This window comes from Saccoglossus kowalevskii, chromosome 19 (genome assembly GCF_978046115.1).
Source record: "Saccoglossus kowalevskii chromosome 19, keSacKowa6.1, whole genome shotgun sequence".
Classification (NCBI taxonomy): Eukaryota; Metazoa; Hemichordata; class Enteropneusta; family Harrimaniidae; genus Saccoglossus; species Saccoglossus kowalevskii.
The window spans coordinates 20693534-20720612 of record NC_140659.1 but is presented as its reverse complement, the minus strand read 5'-3'; the positions used below and the strand labels follow the sequence as shown (position 1 = coordinate 20720612).

General features: G+C 35.5%; 1 protein-coding gene across 1 annotated transcript; it reads left to right on the top strand.

The window, feature by feature from the left end:
• Positions 1-13657: 13657 nt before the first annotated feature.
• LOC100368898 (uncharacterized) lies at positions 13658-21302 on the top strand. The gene is made up of 11 exons (XM_002737297.4): positions 13658-13941; positions 14305-14412; positions 14651-14744; positions 15859-15908; positions 16523-16610; positions 17024-17109; positions 17751-17945; positions 18559-18654; positions 19356-19625; positions 20564-20649; positions 20803-21302. The coding sequence occupies exons 1-11, from the start codon at positions 13723-13725 to the stop codon at positions 20921-20923; spliced, it is 1413 nt and encodes a 470-aa protein (XP_002737343.1). The 5' UTR covers positions 13658-13722; the 3' UTR covers positions 20924-21302.
• The last annotated feature ends 5777 nt before the right edge of the window (positions 21303-27079 follow it).

Below are 27079 nucleotides of genomic sequence, written 5' to 3'. Positions count from 1 at the left end.
TTGAAATAGAACGCCATATTGTTCTTCATATAGTGTGCGTGATTGTGTTCGGAATTGTGGTTAACTCTTTATTCTTTTGTATATATGTATTTTTTTATGTTTCTAGTTCCAAAAGCCAAAAATTGCAATTATAAGAACCAGAAAGTAAAACAAACAAAAATAACAAATTACTCTAAACAGCGACACAATTGTTAACAAATGCTAAAAAGCATAAATAAAATAAAAATATTTAATCAAATATTTAAAAGTTAAAAGTCATAAGATAAAATGTTTTTGTAAAGCTCAAGTGAACTTTTGTTTTCATTTCATGAAATAAACATTCATAATTGTGTCCACAATATGTTCTTAAATTTTGATCATGTGGTCATGTCATGTAGCAATTAAAAAATATGTCCAGATGGGTCAATTATTTTATTTTAGAATTTTATAGCATATTGTACGACTGATGGCGCTATAACTGGAAACTAGACTATTGTAACTGTCATTAGCGACGGCAAGAGGCGGTGTCCGCCCTAAAATTTACGATGACTGCATGTTCGATGTTCAATGAAAATTGCAAAAACGACAATATGAATATATGTTGGAAAATTGAAGATATTTTTGTTTTAAAATCTTGACTGGAAATGAATCCTTTCAGGCCTTCTGACCTCGTTTTGGTTGACGTGACTCCATACTTTTAGAAGCGCGCCCTCTTTATGAAGTATGTACAATAATTTGACGTGACCCAATGTAGTAGTCCGTCAAATACAATGGTAACATATCCATGGCATATACGCTGCTAGTATTGAGATGCGTGTAATACACGAGCAATATTGAATTATGTCTTTGTGTTTTGCTTGTTTGATATTTACTGTCTCGGTGTCAGCGCTCTCTAATGGCGCTTTATAGGACTTATTGCGTACTACGGCGTCAGCCACAGTTGACGCGGACAATTTGTTTTCAACACCCACGGCGCGTGGGTATGGTGTGTGTATCTACAGTCAGTGGGTATGAGAAATTGTCACGTTCGATTGCATTATACTGTAGTACAAATGCTGACTATTTGTAATGGATATCCTTATCTCGGACTGTGTGCATGTTCGTTGACGAGTCCCATTACAAAAAAACAATGAATTGTCCATAATGCGCTGCGTCTTTTATGAAACATGACGATTAAATTTGACGGAAACGCGCATAACTACCACAAGAATCGAACTTAGTTTGACGTCATAAAGTGCTGCCCAATTTCGCTAATAGAAAGCTGAAAATCCCACCTCATCGCTGTCCCACGACTTCGATTGCCGCATGATTCCGCTTGTCATTTGCTGGTGCGCCATTGTGGAAAATTGAAAGACCCGCAGGTGTCTGTTGGACTAACTCTGATTGACAACCCATGGAATAGTCGTAATGATAAGGAGATGGTAACACTGTCTTGTCCCGGGCGTAGAATATGGTTTCTGTGGCACGATTAGTACTTGCACTTTCATTTTAGTGACCGTTCTTCAGCATCACATTCAATTTCGACACATGAAAATGTTTGAATACAACAATGGTTGTATGACTAATTGATCGTGGATAATTAACTGAAGCATATCCAATTAACTCGTTGATGAACGACCCTGTGTCCTGTCGATTACTTTGATTAAACATTTACGAATGCGTTTCTTCTGGTTATGCATGGACTGTTATTAAAGAGATACAAAGCGTAGCGCATGTGTCGGTGAAAGATGTAAATGTGTTGTTATGGCAACGGATAAATGCTGAACATGTTCAGTACAGATGCCCGGCGCACATTGGTCCACATCTGCTCTGACAGCGGCAATTTATACTGTCGAGTTCTTTAAAAAGTGAAAAGAGAAGTTGAAGACATTTTGTCGAGCACTCTACCACGCTCCATGCAAGGTAAGACCTGTAAATCGACATCGTTCTAATGATCGTGTTGCATCATATTTCTTTATACAGTAGTTGAGACGCTTTATACGTTTGATATCGTTTATTGTGGCGGGCCTTTACGTCAACTGCGCTAAAAGGGCACTTTTACAGTTCTTAAGAAAATTTTTAAAAACGCGAGGAAATATTAAATTTCCAAATTGATAGATAAACGTAACATTATCGGAATAATTATTCAAGAGATGTGTAGTATATGTAAAACAATGGAAGGAGTGTCAATTCGAAGCATTTTAATTTTAGTAGACTTGTAGATTTGGCTGTTTTGAAAAATAAACGTTCAAAATTAACAGTGTATGCTCGGAAAGGTAGGTCTATCAATAATATTGTGAAAAACAGTTGTTTATAGTTTACGGTTTCCATATCACATTTTCTAAGAGCTGTCCATAATTTAAATATAAATTTTTTTTTTTTGTATTTATAAATGGTCTTAATGAAAAATCGGTAGCTCGATACAGGCGTATTGTGGTTAATTATATTGTGTATATTGTGCTCAGAAAGAAATCGCCATACTGTTAAGACCATTTATTTTCCCTGACGCTTAATTTCACTATATAATATTTAGTGCATTTTTACTGGGTTTTAAGTTCACAAACTTACCAGTGAAGCATTGAAGTCTATTGTTGTTTACATGTCCACGTAGGTTTAATTAAGTGTATTTTACTTCTTAGTAAAAAATAGCGAAACTAAAACCCAGCAAATAATTAATGCATTTACAGTATACTAAAATTATATAGTGAATGTGCAGTAATATCTACAAAACATGCGAGTCGTAAATTCAGTAAATGCCATCGATTATTTTCAACGTTATACATAAATAATGAATAATGTAATGTTTTAAAAACCATCACACTATCATCATTTATTATTCATAACGTTTAGATAAATATTAACTCATAAAGCTTTCGCTCGTTTTCTGAAAAGCTTTCACACTATCGTTGTACAGATGTTTTCGAAATTGTGTTTTGTTCTTGTGGTTACGAACCAAATACTGTTCAAGCATTGAACACTTACGACATCATTATCTAACACCCATGGCGCCAATGTCTAATACTTCTGACGTCATTGCCTGATTACAAATAATCATTTGTGGGGGTAAGGAAACGACCTATATAGTAAGAATTTGGGAAATGAAACAGACAGCCAGTACTTTCATGTCTTAGTTGTAATAATTAATAAAAAAATCATCTTTAACTACGTCATCTTGATATCAGCTTGATTGGCTGTCAGCTAGAATAATTAAAGCGGGAGTCGTCACCTGCGCATGCGTCAGATGGCCATATCGTTTCATTGTTTACAGACTAGCGTCTACCCATGAGCCTTTGCGTTTTTAAGCGTGTGTTGTTATCGTCGCTTGGGACTCAATTCCTGCGCGTGCGTAGGTGACGACCCTCCCGCTTTAAAAGAGAGAGCATTGGTTGATCTGTCTCACTGTTTAGCCACTATTCTGATTTGTACTATGGTTGGAGTCAGACTAATGGCACTATTTTCTTTACACCTATGATACACTCTTATGATAAGTGAAGCCTGACAATACCTATACTAAGAAAGTAATGTGCGTCGTCGTATTTTTCAAACATTGCTTCACGCGCGACGAAGCTGTGATATTTCAACAATGTGAAGCCTGAATATAATCAATAAAATATATTTTGCTTTACTCCGAGTGCCCATAAATCTGTATATATAGCTTATTCGGGTTGGGGGATGTGTTTTTGTTAGGGTATAACGAAAAACAATAAGTCTTATTTGAAGGTAGTGAGATGTCCGTGATACGGGGAAATACTCATAGGATATAAACTCCAACTGCTTTTTTTATTTGTTACTACTAAATGTCTAAATGTAGTTTAAAATCCTCTCTTAAAGCGCGGTGGTCGTCGCGCAGCGCGTGTTCGAATTTCATGTAAATAAACAATGTAATTCACGCGCGTTGTATACTTCGCTATGAGTCCCATATCGAACAGGACGCGGCACGACGACTGCCGCCCTTTAAGTGCGTTCAACAAAGGAATGGATATTGGAACACATTTGTTAGCGTGTAAAAGAAGAAGATATGTAACAAATAATGTATTTTACACGCGTTGTGTACGTCGCTATGAGTCCTATATCAAACAGGACGCGGCGTGACGACTGCCGCTATTTAATACATCATGGTGTCTACTTCTCTGTTTACTTTAGGACATGACATATATTAGATTGTTACATCCAAGGTAACACTTTTATTACATCGTTTCACCATTCGTAGCGATTTAATGACAACTGTGTCGTGTTAAGGAACCAATACAGTTTGTTACGTTTTCCCGACTAGACCTGAGATCACTGTGACAGAGTGAAAGGCAAGGAGCGTTTGGGTTTTCAAAACAAATGAATTGCCAGGAAATAATCGTCCATTATCGTAATAAAATTGAATCAGTAGGAAGAAGAAATTACGTTCGTAATATTCGGGGGAATGGGCCATCGAAAGCAGGGGGACACATTGAATTAGACTTTATGGTGGACAGTGCACTGCATACATTTCAGTCGGAAGTTCAGTAACCTCTTCTCGCTATGTTTTTTTGTGTGTGTCACAGAATAGGTGTATAGTGATATATTATTAACATGCTTATATCTTTTAGAATATGTCTGAACCAATTTGTGACACGCTTCGTCCTTATTGCTACCTTAAAGGTAAATATATTCTCACAGTGAGATTGTTGGTTCTTTAGCTATATTAAGATTCGCCAAAATGACATGTAGTTATTTCAGAATATTTTACAGTAAATGAAAACACATACAAACACCCATACTATCACTATAGCAGGATAGGTTTTGTCCGCAGGATTTCATGTTCAAGGGTGTCTTTTAAGTGAATGTATAGCGTTTATCATAGTTATGTGGTAAATTCTATTCCAGTGTTTAATATGGTGTTTACGAGATAAATATTATTTAGTTTTGTCAGCGTAGAATGCGTAGTGTATATCCTATTGTTGCGTATTTATGCATGAATATCTAAAGAAACTAGTTAATAGCCGAGTTATGAAATTCAGTAATAAATGGCAGTTTTTCCGAGCGCGTCATGGAACTGCAAACGAGCTACAATTTGCTGATATAAATGAACAGAATATCATGTTTAGTGTATGACGTCAATTCTAGTCCATATTATCGCATTGTGTAGTTAAAAGTGTTCACGAAGCACAGTCCACAATGCAGTCCGCATTACCGACACATCAACAATAGATCGCCCATTCTCTAGTAATATCTCGTAATAATGCGAAACAAATTGGCGTTACATAATACACTGGGTTCCCACTGAGTTTGCTTTTGAAACGATGTAATGTTTGCCTCATTTCCCGTCGGGTTTGTAATTTATTTCTACATTGCGAAATTGTTTCCACTTGTCCAATTTGTTTGGCATTGTAGCGCGCATTCTGTCTAAACATTGACAGGATGTTACGGCATTAGTATCGATCGGATCATCCGTCTCGGGCGTGTATCGGAATGCACGTCACGTTTTCCCTCAGACAAGCATTTCCCGTACATCATCGTTATCCTATTGTAGTGTCGTTTGCCAATGTATAAACCTAAATACCTCTGAGTTGTATTATCTCCATGGGCATGTCACGAATCACAGCTGAATTGCCAGTCGTTTATTTCTCTCCATATATACGTATAGATTATATCAGTGCAGTTGAACACAGACATGTTCACTGCTAAAACAAATCGATCGCTTGGAATACGATGAAAGTAAAAGAAATACGAGCTGAGACGGCCTCATTGATTTTATTCTTTCGGTCATATAATTTATAATCTAGTAAAACTGTATAAAAGTGTGAATCCATGACGAATATAACTGTGTTCGTTTTCAACGATAGAGCTTTGACGAAAACATGGGATATCCTCCACATTTTAATAATACCTACTCTTCAATTAATTCACACAAATTAAAAGCGCCAATAACAATATTCTTCTACACGTTTTGTATACGTCGCATTGTGGCAAACTCGACGCGTTGCCACGACCATGACTGGGATCCTTTATAATTCACTGTAAACTCGTTGGACTCGTTATACTGTAGTGGGTATTCTGTTACATTGTATTAAAAACATTTTACATTATACATGCGTTTCGCAACATAGCAAGTTTCACAGCAACACTTCCTACACACTCACATAAACGCCGAAATCTTTTCACGGAATTACGCCCAGTCTGAAATGAATATTCATATTGGATGTTCAAGAACATACTCGTCGCTTTCTGCGCCTATATACAGTATGTATACAAGCATTCGAAATCCTCATCCAGCGGTCGCTGGTAGCCCTGTGAATAAATTGACCCACTATCTTAAATTTGCTTATGATTTTCTAGTTATCTCTTGCCTTCGAGACCAGTTTTAAATACTTATTTCCTATTGTTATAACGATTTGTTCTTAATGAGTGAGTTGAGAGAATGGCGATATTTAATTTCTCGTAAAGTTTATATCCTGTCATTTATCCAAATATGAAATGTACACATCATTACCGCTGTAGTTTGTTTCATGCCGTTGTCAGTGGTGATATGCATATTAAGTACCAATCTACACCTCCTAATCTTTTAATTATGTATCTATGTATGCATCCTACCGTCGATCTACATCCTTTTTAATTATAATAGAACATCACAATTTCCCGCAGTAAATGGAACTACACCAGTCCTAAACCTCTACGAGTAATTGTAATGTCTAAAAGTCTTAACCGCATCGACGCGTTCGACAAGGCAGTCGGTTTACTGTATGTTCATTTTCAGTTTCAAGTTGCATTTAGTCATATACGGAACACAAACGCATACGCCGAGTAAGTATAATATAACGATAACTGAATAAAAGCGTTCGCGCCCTAGTCGGTCACTGAAAAGAAAATGTCCTTTTTGCGCGTGGGCACATAGTACTCGGGCTTTAGTTTTTAAATATACATTTCTGATGATGTCGTTCGTCAGTTGGAATAAGGTAAATCTCACAAAGAAATTATTTTATTATTTTTTCATTGGCGGACGACCAAAGATCAAAACAATATCGACGCGGCGTACCTAACACACCTATTTAGGTCAGAAGGGCCACGAAGGCACGAATTTACGACACTAATTTATTCAATAAGGTTAATTAGCTACGATATCTGGTAATATGTAAACGAGTTAATGAAGTGAACGATGATCAAATGAAACCGCTTATATGTCTATGTTATATTCAAGGTTTTGCAAGTACCGCGATAATTCCCAGTAAAACCGTGACAATCGTGCGCCTCACAGAGTCCTTTAGATTTTTTGTCACAATTGATTAGATGACAATTTTAAAATTGAAATATTTTGAAAAACAAAGTACAACAATAACAGCAGTAACTTTACATGTCGACAAAACATTAAGCAATGTAAAACATATTCATTTGTAGTATTTGTATATATTCTGTATATCTTAATGTCAGGTGAGGATTTGTTGGGGACGCATTTTCTGGTAAAATAAAAAAATAATTAATCCTAATTTTAAGTATGATTTGGAGGTGAATTTTGAGTGGTTTTATATTTCAAAATAAGTAATGTTTATATTCGTTATTTTTGTCTTTCAAAACGATGTTCATAGCAAGACAATTGAGGGCGTAGATCACAGAGTGTCTAATTGAGAACAACTATCTAAGACGAATCAGCTATTATGTTTATTTGTAATGATATTACAAGATTGTGGTCGTTTCCGATGGCAGTTTTGTCAACGAGTACGGCAGCTGCTGTCCGAGAATTGTGTACTAACATGAGTTATCATTATATACCATTTAATAATCATTTGAAGGTGAACGGAATATTAGATCACCTTAAGGTGGCGTCAGTTACTTAATCTAAATATGAAATACGATTATTAAAAACCATTAGTATATTAAAAACAATATAGTATAATTTATTTTAACTAATTCGGAGGAAACAATACCAGTTTTAGTTCGATGAATCATGTAATGCGCATGCTCACCGGATCTACTTATACGAACAGGTAAAACAAAGCACATGCGCAATATTCCATTCACTTAAAATGAATATATTCACGCGAAATGTCACATGTGGTTGACGACATGATAATGCATTAAAAACATCTGGTGATGCTCGCCCACATTTTCAACTGAAACCCAAATGTACGTCATCTATACCGAATAATTCATTATTGACTCAGATGAGTGGCTCGATTCCGAGGTCAAAGAGGAAAGCTGTTCACGAGATTTGAAACGTTAGTGAAGATGTTACGTGAGTATACAGGTTTCAAACTACAACTGATATTCTCTATTGACGATACCGACAACTTTTAATAACCACATTTAATAACTACCACCTATATCACATCTATTCGGCATTATCCACAAGTTGAAGAAAAGCCGAAATCGTAATGTCCGGGTGTTCCTGGAAGGACTCGGAATCACTCAGATAATGTACAGGAAATAATAGGAACACGCTCAAAATCGTGACAAATGAAATGTGAAACGTTGACCAACAAACTTACATGGTATTTGATTTCATCCATCATGTGTCATTATTAAACGTCTACATATTGTACGAGTCGAAGTTTGGATGAATCTAAGATTAAAATCGATAGTAACCTGTCATATTACATCACAGTTACTGACATTATGTCGACGCTATTTCATCGATGGTTGGTGTGCATTATCCCAAGAACCCAGCACATACATGAAAACAAGACAAACAACTGAAGTATGCCGACACGCCAAATGCCCAAACGTCAAATGACTTAAAATCATACCATTATCTAACATGCTAAATGGCTAGAATATGCGCCACTTGTTGTTGTCATGCACATATGGTGAAGCCCATAAATATACTGGCATGTCGGCAAACCAGCTTTCAAATTATCCAAATTATTGACAACATATTTGGCAATGTACGTATTGGTTAATTATAGTCATAAACCAACATTGCTAAATGGCGTATATTTCAACCATTGACAGGTGCTACGCAGTGAGTAAGCACCACGTTACGACTGTATACAAGTCATTCACCAAAAAACAGATTGGGTTGTTCGCAAGCCAGTCAACAATAGTATTTAAGATTGTAGAAAAAAACATCTTAAGTAACTTAGAAACCACTCGCTCTTCAACAAACCGGCCTGATTTGCATACGACTTATACTGTAATTCTCATTAGCGTCAATGCACTCGAATGTCCCCAAAAATGACGCCGATACAACTACACTGGAAGCGAGTGCCATTCATAATCGGTTGTTTTTCACATATCATATTCAATAACATAAATACAAGCATTGAATTCATTGTGTTGTTGTACTAAGAGCAATTATATTCGCACCTTGATATTTGTTATAATTGTATTGTGATACGCCAATACTGTATATAATATAACGACCTGGAGTGTTTATTTCATACATACAGTGACGTCCCATGAGAGTATTTATTTCATACATACAGTGACGTCCCATGAGAGTATTTATTTCATACATACAGTGTCGTCTTGTATGAGTATTTATTTCATACATACGGTGACGTCCTGTGAGAGTATTTATTTCATACATACATACAGTGACGTCCCATGAGAGTATTTATTTCATACATACAGTGACGTCTTGTATGAGTATTTATTTCATACATACAGTGACGTCCTATGAGAGTATTTATTTCATACATACAGTGACGTCCTGTGAGAGTATTTATTTCATACATACATACAGTGACGTCCCATGAGAGTATTTATTTCATACATACAGTGACGTCTTGTATGAGTATTTATTTCATACATACAGTGACGTCCTATGAGAGTATTTATTTCATACATACAGTGACGACCCATGAGAGTATTTATTTCATACATACAGTGACGTCCCATGAGAGTATTTATTTCATACATACATACAGTGACGTCCCATGAGAGTATTTATTTCATACATACAGTGACGTCCCATGAGAGTATTTATTTCATACATACAGTGACGTCTTGTATGAGTATTTATTTCATACATACAGTGACGTCCTGTGAGAGTATTTATTTCATACATACAGTGACGACCCATGAGAGTATTTATTTCATACATACAGTGACGTCCTATGAGAGTATTTATTTCATACATACAGTGACGTCTTGTATGAGTATTTATTTCATACATACAGTGACGTCCCATGAGAGTATTTATTTCATACATACATACAGTGACGTCCTATGAGAGTATTTATTTCATACATACAGTGACGTCTTGTATGAGTATTTATTTCATACATACAGTGACGTCCTGTGAGAGTATTTATTTCATACATACAGTGACGTCCCATGAGAGTATTTATTTCATACATACAGTGACGTCCCATGAGAGTATTTATTTCATACATACAGTGACGTCCCATGAGAGTATTTATTTCATACATACAGTGACGTCCTATGAGAGTATTTATTTCATACATACAGTGTCGTCTTGTATGAGTATTTATTTCATACATACACTGACGTCCCATGAGAGTATTTATTTCATACATACAGTGACGTCTTGTATGAGTATTTATTTCATACATACAGTGACGTCCTGTGAGAGTATTTATTTCATACATACATACAGTGACGTCCTATGAGAGTATTTATTTCATACATACACTGACGTCCCATGAGAGTATTTATTTCATACATACAGTGACGTCTTGTATGAGTATTTATTTCATACATACAGTGACGTCCTGTGAGAGTATTTATTTCATACATACATACAGTGACGTCCTATGAGAGTATTTATTTCATACATACATACAGTGACGTCCTATGAGAGTATTTATTTCATACATACAGTGTCGTCTTGTATGAGTATTTATTTCATACATACACTGACGTCCCATGAGAGTATTTATTTCATACATACAGTGACGTCTTGTATGAGTATTTATTTCATACATACAGTGACGTCCTGTGAGAGTATTTTATTTCATACATACAGTGACGTCCCATGAGAGTATTTATTTCATACATACAGTGACGTCCTATGAGAGTATTTATTTCATACATACAGTGACGTCTTGTATGAGTATTTATTTCATACATACAGTGACGTCTTGTAAGAGTATTTATTTCATACATACAGTGACGTCTTGTATGAGTATTTATTTCATACATACAGTGACGTCCCATGAGAGTATTTATTTCATACATACAGTGACGTCCTATGAGAGTATTTATTTCATACATACAGTGACGTCTTGTAAGAGTATTTACAGTATTTCATACATACAGTGACGTCTTGTATGAGTATTTATTTCATACATACACTGACGTCCCATGAGAGTATTTATTTCATACATACACTGACTTCCTGTGAGACTATTTATTTCATACATACAGTGACGTCTTGTAAGAGTATTTATTTCATACATACAGTGACGTCCTATGAGAGTATTTATTTCATACATACAGTGACGTCTTGTATGAGTATTTATTTCATACATACAGTGACGTCTTGTATGAGTATTTATTTCATACATACAGTGACGTCCCATGAGAGTATTTATTTCATACATACAGTGACGTCTTGTATGAGTATTTATTTCATACATACAGTGACGTCCTATGAGAGTATTTATTTCATACATACAGTGACGTCCCATGAGAGTATTTATTTCATACATACAGTGACGTCTTGTATGAGTATTTATTTCATACATACAGTGACGTCTTGTATGAGTATTTATTTCATACATACAGTGACGTCCCATGAGAGTATTTATTTCATACATACGGTGACGTTCTATGAGAGTATTTATTTCATACATACATACAGTGACGTCCTATGAGAGTATTTATTTCATACATACAGTGACGTCCCATGAGAGTATTTATTTCATACATACAGTGACGTCTTGTATGAGTATTTATTTCATACATACAGTGACGTCCCATGAGAGTATTTATTTCATACATACGGTGACGTCCTATGAGAGTATTTATTTCATACATACATACAGTGACGTCCTATGAGAGTATTTATTTCATACATACAGTGACGTCCTATGAGAGTATTTATTTCATACATACATACAGTGACGTCCTATGAGAGTATTTATTTCATACATACAGTGACGTCCCATGAGAGTATTTATTTCATACATACATACAGTGACGTCCTATGAGAGTATTTATTTCATACATACAGTGACGTCTTGTATGAGTATTTATTTCATACATACAGTGACGTCCCATGAGAGTATTTATTTCATACATACAGTGACGTCCTATGAGAGTATTTATTTCATACATACAGTGACGTCCCATGAGAGTATTTATTTCATACATACAGTGACGTCCTGTGAGAGTATTTATTTCATACATACAGTGACGGCTTGTAAGAGTATTTATTTCATACATACAGTGACGTCTTGTAAGAGTATTTATTTCATACATACAGTGACGTCCCATGAGTGTATTTATTTCATACATACAGTGACGTCCTATGAGAGTATTTATTTCATACATACAGTGACGTCTTGTATGAGTATTTATTTCATACATACAGTGACGTCTTGTATGAGTATTTATTTCATACATACAGTGACGTCTTGTATGAGTATATATTTCATACATACAGTGACGTCTTGTATGAGTATTTATTTCATACATACAGTGACGTCCTATAAGAGTATTTATTTCATACATACAGTCACCTCTTTGTGAAAGTATGCATTTCATGCATACAGTGACGTCGCTAAATCAGAAGATAACTTTGATGTGACATCGTTGAGCTGATCATGAGTTAATTGTGTCATTTATGTTTAAGAGAACGCACACTACTGGGTCATATTTATGGAATCTATTATTCTTTATATGTATTATGCAGCGCACTATATTATAAAAACAAAACCCACGTTCGGACTGTAAATTTAAATTAGTGTAATTGCTGGGCATACATCATTAATTATTTATGCATGGAACTACAATTAATTGATGCGCTGTGTCTCTTATTAGAATTGTCCAGTAATATAGTGGTAAGCCTTGCTGTCACTGAAAAAGGATTAGCTATTATTTATTTATTTATTTATTTATTTATTTATTTATTTATTTATTTATTTATTTATTTATTTATTTATTTATTTATTTATTTATTTATTTATTTATTTATTTATTTATTTATTTATTTATTTATTTATTCATTCTGCTTTCAACTATCGTACATTATCTGCAGTCAGATATTGTACATTGTCTGCATTTAAAGCGAGAGGGTCGTTACCTGCGCATGCGCGGGAATTGAGTCCCAAGCGATGATAACAACACACGCTAAGAACGTAAAGGCTCGTGGATATGGCCACCTGACGCAGGCGTAGATGACGACTCCCCCGATTTAACGTTTGTACATTAATCTAGTAACATTTCATTTTATCCATTTACCCGTAATATAACATCAGTAGAACGCTGCCTTTATCTTTTACATCAACAACATTCCTCTCCCGCGTTAGTCACATTCGCGGGTGACGATGAGAGTTTCTAATACGCAGTTACGAGGAAAGATAAAAAATGCCCTCGTATGTTTGATATGGAAGTCATATATCAATGTCAACTTTTATATCAATATACTTAAAGTAGTTAAATTTGTATCAGAGTATAACTGTTCGCAATGGAGTCCCATACGTCTTGTCATAAATGGTACGGGCGCCTAGAGGCAAAACAAATTATGTGATGAAAAGCATTCTAATTTTCTCACGTATCGTACGTTCAGGACGAGCGATTGTTCATTTACCCTCTTGTATTTATATAGGAACGGATACATGTATTCTATGACGATGACATAGTCGACGTACGGTTACCCCGTTAGCGTGTAACATGGAGTCGGATGACATTAGTGATTCCACTGAGGCTGCGATCTCCATGGAGACAGATACAACAGCAGACATCGCTGTTTACCGGGCGTCGTGTCGTCGCCTGGCTTGCGTGCCGTCGTCGTCATTTATTAGAACGTTACAGAACAAAGAGCCGGTAATGAACATGAGATACTGCGGACTCACCTCGGTCGATGTTAAAGCCATGACAACAGCGCTGGTGGTAGGACAGTTATATTGTTATAAATACCAGTATAATAGTAAATCCATTTGCAATAAAAATAATACACGACTTTCATTTTACGCATATATACATATATCCAATATTTATATTTAATATTACTTTTAATCAAACTAATTATATTTGTCTTTTTCTGTCCCTTGTCATATAACTCATGATAATGATTATTTAACGAAACTCTCGTCATCACTCGTTCTCTTCTTTGTTTATTTCGTGTTTATCCTTCTGATTTACAACTCTAGACTTTATTCAAATTTTACAGTACAAATATAATTTGATATTAACAATTCACATAAATTATTTGCTGTTGTTTAAAATAAACTGTGGCGTGTGTTTTTATTATAGCGCAACATCACAGTAACAGATTTTATTCTGGCGGATAATCGATTTGGAACGGAGGGAGCAAAACATATTTCGGATATGTTGACAGAAAATGTATATTTGCAAACGCTGGTGAGTTAATTGTCCACTCGCATAAATACAGTTTTTACACACAAATCTTTATTAATATTTATATTATTACCATATTGATTTGCAAACACCTCGTGTTTGCTATATTCCCCCTTGACGTCCTGTTCTCTGTTTCCGTCAGGCAGTCGATTCGATTGCATAGCACGCTTTAGAGCTGGGCGAGACGTTCCTCAGGACCGGTATTCCGTTTAACTTTTGTTTCGACGATATTTTTTTTCAGGATATGTCAAATAACAACCTTGGATCTGAAGGTACTAGGATTATTTGTGAGATGGTGGCTGATAACAACTCCCTAACTAGTCTCAATATATCAGGTGACGTGAGTTGTATATATAAATGCATTCACAGTGAAGTTAGCTTGATTCTGTACTGTTTGACCGTATCATCTTTTCTTCGTAAATGTGTGTTGATAGTTATATGTCATTATTATTCCCAGTGTTCTGAATTATCACTTTATACGTTGAATCTTAAAGCGGGGTGTCGTCACCTGCGCATGCGTCAGATGGCCATAGCGTGTCATTGTTTACAAACAAGCGTCTACCCATGAGCCTTTGCGTTTTAGCGTGTGTTGTTATCGTCGCTTGGGACTCAATTATAATAATAATAATAATAATAATAACTCTATTTAATTAAGCGCAACAATTCCAACATATGAAGATCAAAGGCGCTGATACAATAAACAATCAGTCAAATATTAAAAGCACATTTAAATAAGTGCGTTTTCAGTCTGGATTTAAAAATGTCTACTGAAGGACTAGAACGAACAGACAGAGGTAATTCATTAAAAAGTTTAGGACCTAAATTTTCAAAAGCACTGTCTTTGTATAACACCTTGGACTTTTTACTACACATCTGACGAGTTTTAATAAGAAACTTCGATTCAGATCTTAAACTACGACTCGGTACATAAAATTCGATTAATTCACATAGATAATTTGGGGCAAAACCATACAAAGATTTATACACTAGTAAAAGTAATTTGAAATTGATTCTTTGTACAACTGGTAACCAATGAAGTTTAATAAAAATGTCTGTAATGTGATCATATTTTCGAGCACGAGTGACAAGGCGGGCTGCTGCATTTTGTACACGAATAAGAGGTTTTATCTTAGTTACAGGGAGACCAGACAATAATGAATTACAGCTGTCTAAGCGAGAAGATATGAAAGCATGTGCCAACTTTTCAGTATCAGATTGGGATAATGATTTACGAATACGATTAATATTTCTTAGATGGGAATATCCAGATCTACAAATAGTAGAAATGTGTGTTTCCATAGATAGCTGCGAATCAAACAAGACACCTAAGTTTCTAGCACTTGACGAAGCACTAACCAATTCTCGCGCGTGCGCAGGTGACCACCCTCCCGCTTGTAAATTATGCCAGCTGTAATATTTATGATAGATCGTGTGGCGTTGTTTCCTCAGGCACTCAAATCAAAGACACAGACGCACAGGTTATATCCGATCTGTTGAGAGTGAGTATTATCTCCGAAGTTAACATTTCACTCTAGAGTGATTACACTATATTTATCGGCGTTTTGGGAACATTGCCGTGTCGAAGTTTACTCAGACATCAGAACAGCATGAGTTAAATAGTCATCCTATACATTCTGAAAGAATGCCTAAAATGTGTGATTTCTTTGATATGGTTATCCTAAACCTGTCGATCCTAAAATCTCATGTGCGCTTCGGTGACTTGATGACACCTTCAATGTTGAAAACTATTTGGTAATTTCCGGCTGTTAGCAGAAAGTTCCAGTCTCTGATATATTGCGAATAGGGTAACTGTTGTATTAGTTATACGACATGTGCCATACATTCAAACATGCCCAAGTAATATACTCTCCAAAAAAACAACAAATTGTTGTAGATTAGCTAAAAGTATTTATTATTGTTTTCAAAATTGATTTATTATTATTTTCATTCATAATCATGCCATAATACACCATTTAAAGTGGTTGCCTAGCATTTATGTTAAGTTAAATAGTACGATAATCGTAAACATTATATGAAACACATTGACGTTAAAGTGGACTTGGTCACGTGGCACATAAATATTCTTATTGCCATTTATCAATGTTTATTGCAGGATCCGTTATCTGCTAGATTGAAAAAACTAGACCTAAGTCACAATCATTTTGAAGAACCTGGCGGTAAACACCTGGCACTGGCGATAAGTGAGTGCATGTGACGTATATAACATTAAAGGGCGGCAGTCGTCGCGCTGCGCATGTGCGACATTTGTGTTGATAAATATTGATTTTGCCACAATCCAATGCGTTCTTCTAATGGAAATCACAAGTATGAGATTTGACCGAGGCTCGACTCGCACTAATTACTGCCGGTGACTAATTCGATACCTTCCAATCACCTAAAATGCCTAATTACAGCTTGGTAACGTCTCAGTTTGTACTCGTTGATCTGCGCAACAGTCAAAGTCGCCATCTTGGTTTTTATAGGACCCATATATCTCGTGCATGCGTGACGCGACGACTACCGCCGAACTATCGTACTCGATAATTTGGCATATGTTCCCTGTGAGTGTAGTTATGCTTTCTAGACGTGATTTTTTTAATATACTATACTACAGAATACAACAAGTGGCTGGAAGTGATTAACCTAAGCTATAACCACATTCGAAGAAAAGGGGCAACATCAATATGTAAAGCTCTAAAGGTACGTCCTCGCCTTTCGCCTCGGCATTGGGGTACATCGATCTAAATGGATCAGGTCAAGTCATGGAACGAACTGGCTGATCCGGGTTTCCGCGTTGATATCTCAGATTCTGAATGAAATTACTACTTTGAACTCGCATAATATTTTTTTCAATAGATCACGATTTTGTGGTCTATCACGATCTATTGGGTCCGGTCAAGTAATATATGTAATTTACTCCCAAAATGCTGCTTCTATTGCGACGGGAATCTGTATATGTATATGCCTAGAAATGAAGTTGCTTTTTGAATCATTTATTCTGTGTCGGAAAGAGGGTCACAATTTTAGCCTTCAGTATCAAAATTGGTCTATTTCAGGAAATAGCCCATAAAATGACCAAACAGGTGTATTCATACCTCAAACATAGCTAAACAGGTGTTGTCCAAGCCTCAAAACACTTACTCTGGTGCTATAAATAAAAAAACATAATCCATGAAGTGTAAAAAATTGCAAAAAATTTGTAAAAAAGAGTAATATTTTCTCATTTCCTATTGTCCGGGGAAAGATTTTGTGGAATTTGTTGTGCTGGCGGTGGATCACTTTTATTTTTCCATCGGGGGCGTATTGTATGACTTACAATAATGACAGAAATTATTTTACAGTTGAACTCTGTGCTCACTGATGTAGACCTCTCATGGAACGGACTGGCTGATCCGGGTGCCGCGTTGATATCTGAGGTTCTGAAAGCAAATACTACTTTGACCTCACTTAATGTTGCTTTCAATAGATTCACTATTTTCGGTGTGACTATAGTCAAAGATGGATTAGACGAAAATAGGACACTGAAGACACTTCGGGTGAGTAATAGTTATTTATTATAACTGATATAAGTTTTTATCGGTGACGTAGTGAGTGTAGAGATTATACAAATGAGTACCAGTTAAGTAGTGAGTAGACACAAATGTTAGATGCTTGTCAATGAAGACATGATGACTTAATCGTGATTTTAGATAGTGCTAATATAGTATAACTACATGGGAGTATCAATTAAAGGGTGGTGGTCGTCGCGCCGCGTCCTGTTCGATATGGGACTCATAGCGACGTACAAAACACGTGTAAAATACATTGTTTATTTACATGGAATTCGAACGACCACCGCGCTTTAAAGAGTCGTAGCATTTTGTGTATTTGTTGTACAACTCGGGTGACGTGATGTCCAAATAATTGGGAATTGACTGACAAAGATGGAACTAGTGAGTGCCAGTGAAATAATGAGAGTACCAGCGGATAATAACGAATAGTGAGTATGCTAGTGATATTAGAGTAGATGAGTTGCGACACGCTTACTCGAACTTCTCTGCTTACTTATACCGCCCTCTCTGTTAATAGCAACACAGTGTGATTCTAGACCTACACTGGATTAATTTATCAGTCCAATATTTGACTTGGTGACGTGTTCTTTTTTCACAGATTGGAGGTAACATGATAACTCACGCAGCGTCCATGACTTTACTGACAGTGTTAGAAACTCGTCCTGAGTGTTCGCTGACTTTGCTGGATCTCGGGGCAAGTAATCTCCGATAAAATACATAATAATGAGATAATCTGTTAGGAGTACGGTACACTTGCTTCCTAGCTCGACAGGGTGTGCCACCAAGCCCTTGAAAGCTAAAAATCTATACTTATATTTATAATAATTTATATAATTGGTATGACCCACACGCATACCCCAATTTATATTAAATAAGGTTGATGTCCCGTATGTAGAATTAACGACATCAGCTAGCCATAATAGCTGTATTGTAAAATTCACATACTAGTACACGATTGCAGCCAAAATTAAGTTACATTATTTTACATAATTCTGTATACCGAATTATATACCCAACTGTATACCCAATGTAGGTCATGGTGTACTTACGCTCACGTATACAATGCAGACTCAAGTGCGTGGAGGACATTTCTTATAGCAGCAAACCATCACCGACTTTTTTCCTATACCCTAACCCCCCCCAAAAAAACGGCATTCAAATTGTTCGTGGTACCCCCCCCCCCCAGGTGGAAGGGGCTGTATGGTGGGTCTTATCTCTTCTGGGCCCGTCGGAGACAAACGGCGTAATACCGGGTATGTTTCGCACGGGTGATATAAACGTATGTAAATTACCTATGATGTGGATTCTGATATTTCCGCTTGTTTTATCACGTGATGATGTATATTCACCGATCGTATCTATCCGCACTTATCACTATGGTTCTTATCTTTACAGGACGCCCCCGTCACCAGAGAATTTACGGACTTATTGGAGGAGCTACAAACCGAACGAGCCGATTTAACAGTCATATATGGATGCGTGGTCAGAGGTTTTGATATTTACGCTGCTCTCGCAAGAGGGCGCACGCACATTCCCGTGAACCCGATACGGGTGCTCCGCGACTACATCGTTAATGAAGGGCTTCGTTGTCACGACCTTTTCTACAGATTTGACGGCAACAAAGACCACATTGTCTCAAGAACAGAATTTCGCAAGGGAATTCTTGTAAGTTTTTTTTTATTTAGTATGCATGTCGTGCACGTTTATTCGGTCACTAACACACCATAGCGTCTGTACTTTTCCCAGGACTTGAGGTGCCAACGATACGTGGTACTTCACGAGTCGTGAGTCAATGAAAACGGCATGTGGTCCTTATTCAATATAACCAGACGTTTCGAGCAAAATATTCTTTTTCAAATGGTAAATCTGAACGTCAAAGCTCGGATTTTATAGACGTATACTAGAGCCCGAATAAAGCGATACAATATTATGTTATACCACACTCATAGAGCACTGTGAAGCAATGTATATTAATTATGTACACAAAATAACCTGCATAATACCGTAATGCACTTGAATCACGCGAACGGAATAATGGTTCGAAAGATTATAGTGTTATTTAGTTCATGTTTGTGGTTTCACTCTTTGTCACATTTTAGTAAAATTAGTAAAAACTACAACATTTTGGCGGGAAAAAATATTGTGCTCAGAGGGTTGATTAGAAGGCGTTGGGCTTATCACGGTGATGAGAAAGGGGAAGATGGTCGTTGAACGGCTATGTAATAACTTGTGCAGATTTTGACGAACTACTAGTACCCTGTATCTGTGTGAGAAATACAATACTTATTGATCACCTGACGCTGTTTTAACCAATCACGGTGCAGTATGAGTATGTGGTGGTATAACATGGATTATGGAACCTGTATATGAACTGCTTTGTCGAAATCAATAACAGATATAATTGATTTTCTTCAAAGATTTGATTGCAATCATTTGGTTAATTTTAAGAATGTATAAATCATTCTAAATATCGTCTCGTTTAACATTGCTACGAATAACATCAACATACATTATTGTGGTCAGTCGAGGACCCCGTCGATTTAAGTCGATGCATTCATTCGCCATAGCACCTTCTCAATGTCACTAATTTCATATTTTTCCAGGCAACCCATCTGCCGTTCTCAGCCGCGGAACGTAGTAGGCTGTATCGCCGATTTGATAGAAAAAAGAGAGGTTTCATAATTTTCAAGTAAGTCGGCGGTGGCGCTGTGCACATAATTTGTCTGCGAGAACTCTGACGCAGGTCCGAAATAAATATCAAATGCATTCTCGCTTTTCCATTGAATATTCGGGAAACATGAATATTTGGGTCTGTATTAACGTAAATTCACCATTATTTCAGAGACTTTGCTGATGTCATGGAAGATAAGGTGCGAAACGAAAGACGTCGACGATTGAAAAGCCAATTAGACGGGACTAATGTGCCAAAAGCCATAGATTCAGACGAAGAATTGGTTTCGTGAAAGACAACACATTTTATAATACTGAATGAATAATTAATAATTTCTCGGATATTCACAAAGAAATCTTTGCGTGACACGGATGTACTTAGTCTTTGCAGTAGACTAGATATCTTCACCGACATACTACGTCAGTCACATATGCTTTTATCTCAACACTCGCACTGCTTTTCGAAACACAATCATATCCAGAGACTTCCTGGGTGCAATCGAGACTTTGCATTTCTAAACCCTACTAAGCTCTGTGAGTTTGACATGGCGAGCTATACGACTTAAATTATGATTATAATCGATCATCATATCAAAGACTTATAACAAATAACATTCTTTGGAGAAATAAGTCAAACATGTGCCATAAGATATAGTAAAAGACACCAATTGCAGAGAATAGTTTCACGAAATATACTTTCTTGGAGGTTTATTTATTTATTTATTTATTTATTTATTTATTTATTTATTTATTTATTTATTTATTTATTTATTTATTTATTTATTTATTTATTTATTTATTTATTTATTTATTTATTTATTTATTGTTGATTTGTTGATTTATTTGTTGATTTATTTATTTATTTATTTATTTATTTATTTCGAGTCGAGTTTCTTTTATTTGTGTACTAAGATTCATATATTAATGTATTGTAGGCTTTGTTTAGTGAAAACAAAAAGTGTGTCACGTGCAATTGGCATATTGTTATGTATTTTTTCACAGTGAACGCGATCCTGACGTCGCGGGCGAGCTTATTCACTACTTGAGATATACTATTTTTCATTAAATTCGTTCACACTGTACCAAGAAAACTTTAAGTTATCGTAGGTGCACAGTATCACTCATTCAGGAGTAAAACCACTGTCCTTTAAATAGTAGAAACTTACCAACGGGTGTGCGAGGTAGCCAAGGAGTCTATAAATTATGTTTCATAATGGGCACGGGTCGTGTTTGACTGCTTTGTTTACTGATGAATAAGTATGGCGTTCTATAATGATGGACGGTACACAAATAATCAGGCTAAGAAAGTGCCCGTGATATAGTATATACTACGTAAAATGATGAGTATGCATGTCAATATATTACGTAGGTAATGGGAAATGAAATAAGCTATTGACAAAATGTTAGAAATCATGCACGAAGTGGTCGTCATTCCAATATCTAAGCTATTAGAAATGCACTGCGTTTATGAATTACCCCCTCTATGAATAATTATACGTACAGTGATACCTTGGTGTGATTCTAAGCAATCTAAATTGTCCTCTATTGTCTGACCCTACCCTCGGAAATATTATTTGCATATGGTAATATACATTTGGCAAACTGAAATTATTTCCACGTGACAACACGTCATTGCTAGGTGACTAGCTCCTAGGCCATTCGAATCATGATTAATCATTTCACAACTTTCACTGTTCACTTACATTGACCACTTTCCTGGAAGACGAAGATACGGCGTTTCGCATGCGCGCGCATGCCGTTTTGGGGTTTGCACGCGTGATATTGTTCTTCTGGGTGTACCAATCGTCGTCACAGAAATAACTTGAAATTCCCTTCTATCGAACATTTGACAAAGCAGGAGTATTTTCGCACCCCAGTTTTGCTACTTCCGGGAAAGTGGTCTATTGACCATTGGACTGGGTATATTTTCCACTCACTTCACTGTGTTTTCTTTGTTTTTAGAGCAAAACAGCGTCGCTGGTGGCGCCGTTCTTTCCCACAAGACTATGTGTCAATAGCCAATATACATATGTCAATACACATTAACAAAACCAATGATCGCTGAACCAATCCCCAATACAACCCTTAGCCTTTCCTTTCAAAAGGATACCAAATAACCGAGTTTGACCGATAATAAACTCGATGTTACAACAACGTACACAAGTCACGCAATGTAAATAGAATAGACTGCTGGTATACACAAATAAATATGCGTACTATCAACAGCTTGTATTTAATATGTATTCTACCCTTGGGTTTCAGTAGAGGGATATCTTCTCATAATATCCTTGCATCGTTGTCAACAATCCTGGAAAACGTCCAGGCATAAAAAAATAATAACATTTGTATTCAGTTCTTTGTCTGTTTTACTAATAACTATAACATGGTGGCGCCTTTTAATTCATATTCAGTGTTCGTGATTTAGTTTGGCGATCTCAATTGAAGTTCAAGCGTTTCGCCGGTCATTCAGTTTCGCGAGTATTCATTTCTGTTTCGTCAGTTGATCGAGTGACATTTCATTTTTTGTGATTATGTATTGTATGCCAGCTTAAACAAAATAATTGTGTTGGCGTATTAAATAATTAACCGTGAACAGATTCATACGATTTCTTAGAATTTACATTTCAGTTGGCTTAATGTACCATGAATTTTGGACGTCGGAGATTTCTGTTTATATACATGTCATAATAACCATACAATACCGGCATTTATCCAACATACGAGGAGCGATCAATAAGTTCTCGGCCTTCCTCATAAACGTTACAGAAGGAAGATTTTTCTTACACTATTTTTCAACATTGTCCCCTCTAAGTTCAATGCACTTTGTTCATCGATGTTCCAGTTTTCCTATTCCTTGCTGGAAGAAGGTTTCATCTCGATCCTTGATCCTCAACAGCTTGGATGACGCCATCACCAGTGTCAAAACGGTGACCACGCAAGTGGGACTTCAGTTTTGGAAACAGGTAAAAGTCCGACGGTGCCAGGTAAGGTGAGTAGGAAGGGTGAGGTAAGAGTTCAAAGCCACATTCGGTTGCTGCTGCCACTGCCACCTGTGTGTGTGGACAGGTACATTGTCCTGGAGCAACAGCACGCCAGCTCGAAGCTTTCCTCTCCTTTTCGCTTTTATTGTACAAGGCGAAGATTGTATCATTGTGTGTCCACTGTCTCAGATACAAAATCCGAACTATGTGTGCTTGAACTAATTTGTTGAAACTCACATTATTGTCCCAAATATATTGTTACCACAAGTAATTATAGAACTGGTATGATTGCTCTGGCAAACAATAATACTAAGGCAGTATATCAACATATTTGATTCTTGTGTGAAAAAATGGAAAACCCTACAATCAAACATTTAAACTTTAAAAACCCACTTATCCAAATGTTATCTATGTTTACAACGTCAGTTCGTTAATTGACATAACAATAATGACTTGAACTATGACACAGTACACACATCCCTTCTGAAATATTATTATTTCTTTTTAGCAAGCTTTTGTTTAGATCAGATGTTTTATCTTGTTTCGGGTAATTTCGGAAAACATAAAAAAGTTATATAATATCAACCTGATGGGACACAATGAAAGTGAAAGTGACTCGCATACACGCAGTCATGTTCATTACGGGCTTTTTAATATTAATTTCCAATTTAATAATAATACAGAACGCCATGGCCTCGTCCTGACGTTTGCGAAGTATGGAATGTATTTTTACGTGTGATGCGGTGTAATCGGCGGCCATATTTTCACGAGTGAAGCATGGATACACCGCATAACGAGTGGAAATAACGTTAGAATGAAGCCCTAACGTTTATCTTTTATTCCTACATATGTTCCCGGACGATAAGAAACTGAATAGATACGGGAACCACGCCCACCTTTGCGAAACCACGCCCAAATTATAATTTGATGTTAAATTAACAGTTAACAGAAATTCGAGTTCCGGGCAACATACATTTGTGTTTTGTCTTAATATTATACATATATATGGAGCTAATCTCTCGTTAATCTCTTATCAATAACCCACTGATCCAAACGCCACTGTCCAACGCCATACGCCATTTCACGAAATATCATAACAATTGACAAAGATACAGTACAATACATCAGATAGAAATGAGGATTAAACTGTGGGTTATACTTAAGGTGTGATATCAGGCTGACAATCTACGAGTAGATGACACATAAAACACATAAATAACAATGTCTGTCAATATGGACCATGTCATAGTACAACACTTCCTTCCTTCCTTCCTGGAACATTATCATTTCTTATTAGCAAGCTATTGTTTAGTTCAGACGATTGCACTTTAAAGAAGAAATTTACGGAAAATACACATAATATACTAGTAATATAATACGAACCCACCTCATCCGATGAGACACAATACAAGTGAAAGTGACGTGCTGTACACAAGCAGACTTTTTTCAAATTCAATAACTATTACGAACAAAAGTTACCTGTCTTTTGTATTTCAACGCATATTCATTAAATATATTTTGTCATAATATGAGTAATTAGGTTTTTGCATTGACGTGTGATATTCACAAAGACATAAAGATTTTAGTGTCGATAGTGTTAGCAATTTATCATATCGTCGGTAATATTACATTATATTTCATTTTGCCCCGTTTCCTGTTTAATATTACCATATATGTCACTTACAACAACAAGCTTTAGATTCAATAATGAATGAGATTTGTAAAGAACTAAACGAATGAATGAATTACAGAGAACTAGTCGTGTTCGTAGCCATGTATACATAATTTCATAGTTTAATAAATCTTCGAACAAAGAAAAAAACAAATTACAAATCAAATGTTGTAGAGTTAACTTTGTTCATTGAGGGGTTTAAATACATCGGGTAATGATTTCCTATGATTTTGTGATCCAATGATGAGTATTTTATGTGTGTTTTTTTTGTAAGTGTAAAATGTTTTTTGGTATAACAATTCAAGCTACAGGATAGTAAGCGGGTTGTATAATTATGGGAGAATATGTCTATTTAATTACATTATGTACAAAATAGTTATTACTGAGATAAAAGAAAAATAAACAGGTTTGTAATTTGTAGAGTGAAAAGTATTCTTAGTTTATGAAACAGAGAAGAATATGAGCCAGAGAAAGTGATGAGACGCACTATTTGAAGTTACAATATTTGTTTCAGGTCGAGTAAAAAAAAAGTGACCACTTTTAGAAAAAAGATCTCTCTTAAAGGAAATATCATATATTTGATTGGTTTGTATGATTGTACTTTTTTGCCCCATTTTTTTATTTATTGAGGTTACTTTCATTGTATAACTACAATATATTAATTATACTGTATGGTAAATCACGAAAGAAGAATAGTACTTGTTACTAAACTTATACAATATATATAGCTATCCAAAAAGATTAAATTGTAATAAATAAATGAATAAATGAATAAATGAATAAATAAATAAATAAATAAATAAATAAATAAATAAATAAATAAATAAATAAATAAATAAATAAATAAATAAATAAATAAATAAATAAATAAATAAATATATAAATAAATAAATAAATAAATAAATATCATATATTTGATTGGTTTGTATGATTGTACTTTTTGGCCCTAATTTTTTATTTATTGAAGTTACTTTCATTGTATAACTACAATATACTAATTATAGTGTATGGTAAATTACGAAAGAAGAATAGTACTTGTTACTAAAATTATACAATATATATAGCTATCCAAAAAGATTACATTGTAATAAATAAATAAATAAATAAATAAATAAATAAATAAATAAATAAATAAATAAATAAATAAATAAATAAATAAATAAATAAATAAATAAATAAATAAATAAATAAATAAATAAATAACGGCAAATCAAAACTCCCACGCCCCGTAAAAAATAGTTTTGCAGGTGATATTATTTAGATATGCTACCCCAGACCATTCGTCCCGGTGTTATCGCTATCGTGTGGCGATAGCGATAACACCGGGACGAATGGTCTGGGGTATAGATATGCAAACTTAATTAAATATTCCTAACTACGTTGCATAATAGCTGTAGTATTTTGTGTCAATCATTGCTATGTTCATGTAAAATGAAATTTAATTAAATGTGTCAATGTAAAAATTAAGACAGTGAATGATAATTAGTAGTAGGTACTTATGTATATTGAATTCCGATTTAATATCACGAGATTGGTGAAAGCAGCCAATCATGCGCCACATGCATGGGTACCCTAGCAACGAGGTAGTTCTTTCTTTATTGAATAACGATCCCTCGTTCCCGCAATCAGCATAAATATTTTCTGACTACCGTGTTGATTCGTCAGGTTCTTAATCAGAAATATGTTCTACACTTAGTTAGTTAGTTAGTTAGTTGGTTAATCTCCGTCCGATAGAGCAAGTTTCCCACAGCTTCATTAAGTGAATAACACTGAAGCAAAGTTTACGCACTTCAGGT